Source organism: Mandrillus leucophaeus, unplaced genomic scaffold (genome assembly GCF_000951045.1).
Source record: "Mandrillus leucophaeus isolate KB7577 unplaced genomic scaffold, Mleu.le_1.0 Scaffold290, whole genome shotgun sequence".
NCBI lineage: Eukaryota > Metazoa > Chordata > Mammalia > Primates > Cercopithecidae > Mandrillus > Mandrillus leucophaeus.
In genome coordinates this window covers 944,548-952,903 of record NW_012103032.1, presented here as the reverse complement: position 1 = coordinate 952,903, position 8,356 = coordinate 944,548, and the positions used below count along the sequence as shown (strand labels likewise).

The window sequence follows — 8,356 nt, the reverse complement described above, 5'->3', positions numbered from 1 at the left end:
GCCCCGCCGCTCCTGCTCATGGTGGCTAGAAATGTCCCTTAGCTCTAGGCTCCTGTGAGCTCTGCTTCCCTCGTGGAGTGGCAGGCTGATTTCAAGGGAAGGCAGAGTGGGGTGAAGGTTGTAGGGTCCTAGGGCCATTTCTACTTCTGGTAGCAGTACCCCCCCAAGTGGACATCCTGGCTGAAAGCAGAGGTGACTCTGAGGAGAGTCTTTAGGGAAGGCGGGGGGGTGTATTTAGGAGTCTGTGCAGTTCTTTGCCACACCCTGTGGGTTTGCTTTGAGGCCTTGGAGTTCCTTCTCCTCCCCCTGCTGCATTGCACCATGGGTATCAAAGAGGGGTTTGAGTTTTGGGGACCTAGGGTGAGCTGCTGCCTCCTATAGACCCAGACTCTGATTGGCAGTGGAGTCCAGGGCCTGAGCTCAGGCCTGGGAAAGACTAGGCCCCCTTTAGGTTTCAGGCCCTGAAGGACCATCCAGACTTAGTGAGCCTGGGCCTTGGGGAGGGAGAGACCCTGATGCCAGGACTGAGCTCTGGGCAGCGAGGTGGGAGGGAAGGTGGCCGCCTTCAGAGGTGCCTTGGACTCACAACAACACCCCCACCCCCGTGTGTGCAGCCGTGTTGCCGCCCGCTGTGCTATGAGCAGTCAGAGCGCCGTCTCCACAAGAGTTTACAAATGAAAATGGAGGAAATGTCTTTGTCTGGCCTGGATAACAGCAAACTAGAGGTGAGGGCTCCCCCACGTGTGCCTCCAGTTCTTTCTCTTGATGTCTCTACGTCGCTATATCTGGCATCCACACCAAAGAGGAATTTGGGTAGTCAGCCTTGTTCCTTAAAGGGAATAGCCAGCTGAAAAGGCCAAGGATCCAGGAAGAAGAAAGAACACGAAGTCAAGATGGGGAAAATGGCAAAGAAAGCGTGATTTTTGGCTGGGGCCAGTTGGCAGCAGATTTGGTTGGTGAGAGTCCAGGGGGCTGTGACTCTTGTGACCGTAGATGTTCTCCCCTGGGGCCCAGGCCATCGCTCAGGAGATATATGCGGACCTGGTCGAGGATTCTTGTTTGGGATTCTGCTTTGAGGTACACCGGGCTGTCAAGTGTGGCTACTTCTTCCTGGACGACACGGACCCTGATAGCATGAAGGATTTTGGTGAGCTTCAGGGTGAAGGAGCAGCAGTCCAGCCCTTCCCTGGGACTGTTTGGAGTTTCCTTCTCTGGAAACTATGCTAGATGTAGCATCTGGAGCTCCTGTGAGCCGGGGGAGGGATTGAAGAGGCCGTGGGACCCCAGGTGGGAACAAGAGGAGAGGGTCCCCTGCCCACCCTGATCGCCAGCCTCTCCTGTCCCCAGAGATCGTGGACCAGCCGGGGTTGGACATCTTTGGACAGGTTTTCAACCAGTGGAAGAGCAAGGAGTGTGTTTGCCCCAATTGCAGTCGCAGCATTGCCGCCTCCCGCTTTGCTCCCCATCTGGAGAAGTGCCTGGGAATGGGTCGGAACAGCAGCCGAATCGCCAACCGCCGGTGAGAAAACCAGAGCTGCCCATTCTCTGCAGCCTGTGCCATGGTGTAGTACCCCGGGAGCATTAGGAGGGTACAGAGAGTGGGTTTTACTTGGCCCCAGATACCCCACGTGCCTCTGAAGTTGGGGGCAGAGTGGGGTGACCCCCTTGACCCTTTCTCTTCCCTCCCTTTGGCAGGATTGCCAATAGCAACAATATGAATAAGTCTGAGAGTGACCAAGAGGATAATGATGACATCAATGACAACGACTGGTCTTATGGCTCGGAAAAGAAAGGTGCTTGGGGATCTGGGGAAACTTGGGGAGCATGGGGATGAGGTGGGAAGCAGAAATTGGGTATAAAGTGGTCACAAGTTGTTGTCTTGAATGATGAAGAGAGAGTATAGTTGTGCGGTTTCCTTTTTCTTTTTTTTTTTTTGAAACGGAATCTCGCTCTGTTGCCCAGGATGGGGTGCAGTGGCACAATCTTGGCTCACTGCAACCTCCGTCTCCCGGGTTCAAGTGATTCTCCTGTCTCAGCCTCCTGAGTAGCCAGGATTACAGGTGTGCGCTACCACGGCGAGCTAATTTTTTTGTTTTTAGTAGAGATGGAGTTACACCATATTGGCCAGGATGGTCTTAATCTTCTGACCTCATGATCCGCCTGCCCGGGCCTCCCAAAGTGCTGGGATTATAGGCGTGAGCCACTGTGCCCAGCCTATTGTACAGTTTTCTTGAGATGCTTTTAGATTGAGAACTTAACGGAAACCCTGCTCTTTATGCTTTTGTTCCCCCTCAGCCAAGAAGAGGAAATCAGACAAGGTGAGAGCCGGGGCAAGCAATGGGGAATTAATGGGCAAAGGACAGATACCCTCCCCTTTGGGCAGGGAGTCCTCAAGTGTCTTGACTCAAGGCTGAGGTCACTGGGGGCTTGAGGGTGTCTGTGGTGGGCGGGTGGGGTGTGGGAATGTAGGGCGGGGGAGGGCACATGGGTAGACAGGCCTCCTACTGGGGAGGAAGAGTAGGAATTTGAGGATGCTGCTTTGTCAAATCTTTTTTCCTTCCCTGGGTTCTCGGCTCCCCCTTATCGTTACCCTTTCCCCAAAGCTATGGTATCTCCCATTCCAGAACCCCAATTCCCCTCGAAGATCCAAGTCTTTAAAACACAAAAATGGTAAGTGGGGCCGGAGCAATGGGAATGCTTCTAGCTACGTCTTCTGGGACTCATTGCTGGGGGGTGGAGGTGGGGCCTGGGGATAGGGGAATTGAGGGAGGGCCTGTGATCCTTCTGTCACCCCCACTTCCTCTCTGGTTATTTTCAGGGTTCTCTGTCTGTACCTCTGCATCAAACACCCTTCCCCTTCTTTTTTCTTCTTCAGGGGAACTTAGCAATTCGGATCCTTTTAAGGTGAGTACGGGCCGCCCCTCGCGCTTGCTCTCATTGTCCTGGTTGTGAGGTGGTAGGGATTTGGACAAGTAGGGATCAGAATGCTGACAGCCAGAGGCACTGATGAGCTATTTGGATCTTATATATTTATGTTCTTTCTGAGTCCTGCCCCTTATCCATAGGCAGATGGGATGAGAGAAATCACTTGGAAAACGGCAGGGTTGTCCTAAAGCCTCTCGCTTAGAAAGGCACCAGAGGGACTGATTCTCGCTTCCCCCCCGCCCCTGTCTCTTCTCTGCCCCATCTCTAACCTGTACCTCTGGTTCTCCTGCAGTATAACAATTCAACTGGGATCAGCTATGAGACCCTGGGGCCAGAGGAGCTTCGCAGCCTGCTCACCACGGTGAGGGGGACCGGCAAGGGAGAAGGCCCTTGGGAGTGGGCTGGAGCCATAGGCAGTGGTCAAGGCCCGGGAGGAAGCTGGTGACATAGCAGTCAGGGCCATATTGTTTTCTCTTTCTGGAATTAGGTTTCCTGGCCCATAGTGTCCTGGGACTGTCTGCTCTGGACACCTTGGGGCCATCTCTGCTTGTGCTTTCTAGCATTTATACAGAAGGGAACATCTAGCATCTAGAGTAGGTTCCCTCCATCCCTCCTTTCAGCTTATATTCCTCTTCCAGCAATGTGGGGTGATTTCTGAACACACCAAGAAGATGTGCACAAGGTGAGCACAGAACCTAGAAAGGGGGCCAGGGGCCTCCTGCACACTCACCATGGGCATGGGTCGGACTTGAGCAATGGGGCTTCTGCCCTTCCCCTTCCCTCCTCTAATGATCAGGCCTTCGGCCACAGTCTGGGGACGAATCTGCACTCATCCCTTCCCTGTCTGTGCCTGTGGCTCCTGCCTTGCCGAGGGGAGGGGCTTTACCTGAGTTCCTCAGACCCCTCCCTGCCTTGCCTCACCACCAGGTCCCTACGCTGCCCACAGCACACAGATGAGCAGAGGCGAACCGTGCGGATTTATTTCCTCGGGCCCTCGGCGTAAGTGGCCCTACAGGAGGGGTGGGGGGTTATGACCAGTTAGGGCGATGATCGCTATCTCTAAAGCCCTTCTTTGGCTCATCCCCTTTCTAGCGTCCTTCCAGAGGTCGAGAGCTCCCTGGATAATGACAGCTTTGACATGACTGACAGCCAGGCCCTGATCAGCCGGCTTCAGTGGGATGGCTCCTCTGACCTCTCACCCTCTGATTCAGGCTCCTCCAAGACGAGTGAAAATCAGGGATGGGGTCTAGGTACGTGATACAGTTGGGCTCCAGGGGCTGTGCCCGAAGCCGTGGGAGTGCCACCTCTCCTGCCACAACCCTACTCTCATCCTTTGTGTCTCTTTCTCTACAGGTACCAACAGCTCTGAGTCACGGAAAACCAAGAAAAAGAAATCCCATCTGAGCCTGGTAGGGACTGCCTCCGGCCTAGGTTCCAACAAGAAGAAGAAGCCAAAGCCACCGGCACCCCCGACGCCCAGCATCTATGATGACATCAACTGACTTGGGTGCAAGGGATAGCCTTTGGCTGAGCAGAGCCCTCTCTCCTGACCCCCACCCAGGTGGCATAGCCTGGCAAATGGACGGCTGCTGGGGGTTGGGGCTTGGGAAGCTTGGTGGGCCAGGCAGGCAGAGGATCCGATTATGCGCCCCTGGGGGGTGTCAAAGTCCTCTGCAATGGAGCACGACTCCTCAGCGTGCAGGACTCAGACCTGGACATATTATGCCTTGGACATAAGTTTGGTGGGGAGGCGGTTTTCCTATTTATTCTGTGAGTTACTGGATGTCCAGCTAGGCCAGGGGCCTGACCTGGGCGCTGTGCCAGGGCACTGCCTGCCCCCCACCCCAGGAACTGGACTAAGCCCTGCTGAGGGGCAATGTGGCGACCCGGGAGGCTGTGGGTTGGAAGCTGAGCCTGGAGGGGGCCTGCCTTGGCCGCCCTCAGCAATGTGAATGGGTCCGGTGCTTGGAGCTGAGGGGCAAGGCTGGGCATGTCCTGTCTGTGTGCAGAATCCTATCAAATGCCCCCAGTCCCAGGGGTAGGCAGGCACAGAGTGCTGTCTGCTGAGGTGGGCGTCCAGAACTGCCGCCACCTTCCCTGCCCCTCACAGGGGCAGCCCTTTCCCCTCAGTCCCCATGGGCCTCCTTGGCAGCAGGAGCTGTCCTTTTGTTGTTGGGTGCCAGGAAAGGGCCTCCAGCCTCTACAGCTTCAAGGAATGGGAAAGGGAGGGTAGGAAGAGGGAGAAGTGTCAGAATTCCTCCCCCTGTCTCTCCTCCCTGACCCAGGGCTGGCGAGGAGTGGGGCCCCAAGGTGAGAGGGAACGGTGCTGCTTTATTTGAAATGTTTTCTTACCTCATTCCCTGCCCCAGGAAGGGACCCAGCCTCACCCTCCTGGGGTGGCCCCGTGTTCCTCCTGCCCATCCTGCCCCACTGCCCTACTGGGGCAGCCCAGGTTCCCAACTGCTGCTTCCACCCCCTTCACCTTGACCGGCTTCAGTTTCTCTCGGCGCTCCTGCCTCCAAAGCCTGCCCTGTTTCCCTTCCTTAGCGCTTTTAAGTTATTTATTCTGTACTTGTGGTTTGGGGCTCTGAGGAAAATCCTAATCTCGTGCCTCTCCCCCTTTGCTAGGAGTCGGGTGGGAAGAGAGGGTGGCCTCTGTGCTCCGGGTTGTCAGTGGAGGGGAAGGGGTGTCATTGCCCCTCTCTGGGACTGTCATGCCAGTGTGCCCACCTGCCTGGTCTACATCCTGAAGAGATGTACCGTCCCCCCTCCATGTGGGCACCACCACTCCCAGGAGCCAAGCTGGAGGACCGCGACCTGGGCTGGGAGCAGAGCCGACTGACACGGGTGGAGGTGACCCTGAGCCAAGTTCTCTGGCACTTCCTGGACATGTCCCCTGCCCTCTTCCCAAGAGGAGCCATCCCACATTTGGGTAGCTAGTACCCAGGACTGGTTGGACTGATCGGGTTAGGGACCCTAGAGGGTTAAGGGAACAACAGAGATGGGGCTGCAATGCCCTGTCTGGAACTCCGCTCTCCCCCTGGGGTGGTTCTGATTGTGGCTCATGCCTGGTTGCAAATTGGTTTTTAACCCACAAATTGTGATTATTTTTTAAAAAGCCAAACATTTTGGCAGGAGTTAGAATAAATCCTGGGGCCTGGGCTCCTCCGTTCTTGGCCCTCCATAGCCTTCTCCCTCTGAGGGGAGGCCGGAGGGAGAGGAGGATCTCAGCAGGCCTCCAGCCGCTTCCAGATGCAGTCTGGGGAGTGGGCTGAAGGTGAAGGGAGGAAGGCTGTGGGCCACTCTCCTTTCTGAGGCAGCTGCAGCTCAGGCCCTAATACACTCTTTGCCCTGTGGCTTCTCCCTTTTTCCCCCTTCTGGTTGGAGGAGGGAGAAGTGGGAAGTAGTTTGGGAACTGGTTTGTCCACATAAACTTCCCCATTGTTCCTTGGCCCGCCCTCAGGGCAGAGCCCCCTGCCCAGGCTGGGTAAGAGATGGGCTTGGTCCAGCAGGGACCCTGAGGGAACAAACCCTTTTCCTTCTGGGGAGAGAGTGCCCCCCTACCATGTAGTTGAACAGGGGCTAGGAGCTCCCCACTCCCCTCCCTTTAACAGCAGGCTGTGTGGGTTTCAATTCCCATCCTTCCCACCCCGGCTAGGTGTCGTCCGCCCTGTATCCTATCATGTGTCTGAGTGTGTGTGGGGGGGTTCTGTACTAATTTCCATGGCCGGTGGCTTTTCCTTCCATGCATCACTCCCCCCCGCATGCCCAGGGGCCACCCGCCTGGCATTACCGCATGCTGGGGTCATTGGGGGAGGGGGGTGGGGCTCACGCTGTCCTGTGGTCTTGAGATTTTTATTTTTGCATATGTAATCCATTCTGTACAGGTAGCTAACTTTGTAAACGCTGTGTATTCCCTCTGCCCCCATGGCTGCTGGTGTAAATAAACTGCATCTCCCGTTGGTAGCCCCGGCCTACCTACCTTCATTACCATGTTGCTGGGGGCAGCGCAGTCATTCTCTGTCACAGAAAGAGGCTCCAGGACCACAAAAGGGAACTTTATTCAGTCACAGACACTGACCCTCCAATAGCCCCAGAAGCAGGAGCCTAGGGCCCAGCGATCCATACCCAGTCCTTGGAATTGGGAAGGGTAGGATGCTGGCCAAGGGCCAGTGCTGTCTCTTGCTTACAGCCTGAGGCCTACGGGAGCAGCAGCTGTGGCCTGGCCGCTCCCAATGCTGGGGGCTTGGCTTGGTGTCCTGTCCCCTTCCTGACTGAGCTCTATGAAGGACTCTTAAAAAAATAAAATAAAATGCAAGCAAAGTGCTTTGAAAGAAGGGAGGACACCCTATTCCTGCTAAGGGGTAGAGGGAGAAGGTGAAGGCGGCTAGGTGCCCATAAGAGAAGGCTGGCACAATCTTCATTCCCTCCTGTGTGATTTCAGTCTCAAAAGGTATTTGGCTGAGAAATGGAAGGATACTCCAGGATTCCTATGGAGGTGTGCTGGGGCCATGCTGAGCTGCCCAGGCAGGCAGCCCTGGGTGCTGGGGGCAGACATGCAGGACACTGGGAAGAGCCAGGACCACAGGTGGGAGGGAATCTCAGAGCCCAGGCTCCCCACTGAGCTTGGCCAGCAGCTTTGAACTCCTTCAGGAGGACCCTAAAAGTGAAGGAAGATGACATCCTCATTTCTACCTGAGTTGTGCTTGCACAGAAGGGACGTCTGTACTCCTGTGGATGAGAAGAGGAGGCCCCGTACCTGCCTCCTGTGTCCTATGGAGGAGATTTCCATCACATCCTTTCCACCCCTCCCTCCCAGGCCCTTGGGCCCAGCTCTGGCCAGGAAAAGGGGGGAGGCCGTAAAGGAGGAAGACCATGCCTTTCATTTTCTTCCTATGTCCTTATCGTCCATACATCCCAAATACTAGGAAGCTGAAGAAGACGGTGACTCCCACCAGGGAGACAGTGGCAGGTGCTGTGAAGAATTGGCGGTAATTGATTCGGAAGTACCAGACCACACCCAATAGCACCACAAAGACAGGCACCATGAGGCTGCCCACATTGACACCAAGGCTGGGTGGTTCAGTGGCTGAGGGGGCCAAGGAGGCTGAGGGGCCTGGAACAGCTGACCCTGGGGGTGAGCGGTGGCAGTGAATCACACAGTTGTCAGTAATGTTCAGAGAACGCAGTGTGCAGGCTGGGTCCTGTAGCAGGCGGCCCTGGTAGATCAGTTTCATGTGGCTTTCTTGTCCAGGGAAGTATTTGCTGTAAGGATGAAAGACATGGAAGGAAAGACAGAGGGTGAGGAATGAGAAAGCAAACAGGCCTGGACCAACAAAGGGGAGTGGGGAAAAATTAGAGGGTGGATTTTTTTTTTCCCTCATCTTAATTTTTTTTTATTTTAATTTTTATTTATTTCTATTTATTTTTA

The 8,356-nt window shown here is 55.3% G+C and overlaps 2 protein-coding genes across 10 annotated transcripts in view; one reads left to right on the top strand and one right to left on the bottom strand.

Annotated features, from left to right (window-relative positions):
* The first annotated feature begins 240 nt into the window (after nt 1-240).
* Nucleotides 241-6,891, top strand: ATXN7L3 (ataxin 7-like 3). Of its 2 annotated transcripts, XM_011985905.1 has the most exons (13): nt 241-325; nt 615-725; nt 1,015-1,147; nt 1,348-1,519; nt 1,696-1,793; nt 2,296-2,318; nt 2,604-2,670; nt 2,876-2,904; nt 3,218-3,286; nt 3,564-3,607; nt 3,853-3,924; nt 4,018-4,175; nt 4,279-6,891. In XM_011985905.1, the coding sequence occupies exons 2-13, from the start codon at nt 675-677 to the stop codon at nt 4,425-4,427; spliced, it is 1,065 nt and encodes a 354-aa protein (XP_011841295.1). In that variant the 5' UTR covers nt 241-325; nt 615-674; the 3' UTR covers nt 4,428-6,891. The 2 variants fall into 2 exon arrangements, with proteins under 2 accessions (XP_011841295.1, XP_011841293.1); XM_011985903.1 differs by lacking the exon at nt 241-325 and having other exon boundaries at nt 367-725; nt 2,625-2,670.
* Nucleotides 6,892-6,964: 73 nt separating this feature from the next.
* Nucleotides 6,965-8,356, bottom strand: part of TMUB2 (transmembrane and ubiquitin-like domain containing 2) — a 5,069-nt gene continuing 3,677 nt past the window's right edge. For 7 of the 8 annotated variants that reach the window (XM_011985898.1, XM_011985895.1, XM_011985901.1 and 4 more), the window contains one exon: nt 6,965-8,190. In XM_011985898.1, coding sequence (XP_011841288.1) covers nt 7,827-8,190 — 364 coding nt within the window. In that variant the 3' untranslated portion in view covers nt 6,965-7,826. The remainder of the gene's footprint in view (nt 8,191-8,356) is intronic. The other variant, XM_011985897.1, reaches the window with a different exon arrangement.

Bases quoted from the DNA above. Each gene is read 5' to 3' on its own strand.
- ATXN7L3 (XM_011985903.1), top strand. From the start codon at position 516: ATGCCAGGACTGAGCTCTGGGCAGCGAGGTGGGAGGGAAGGTGGCCGC. The intron at 1,794-2,295 runs GTGCTTGGGGAT...GTTCCCCCTCAG, and splicing joins TTATGGCTCGGAAAAGAAAG to CCAAGAAGAGGAAATCAGAC. The intron at 2,905-3,217 runs GTGAGTACGGGC...GTTCTCCTGCAG, and splicing joins GCAATTCGGATCCTTTTAAG to TATAACAATTCAACTGGGAT.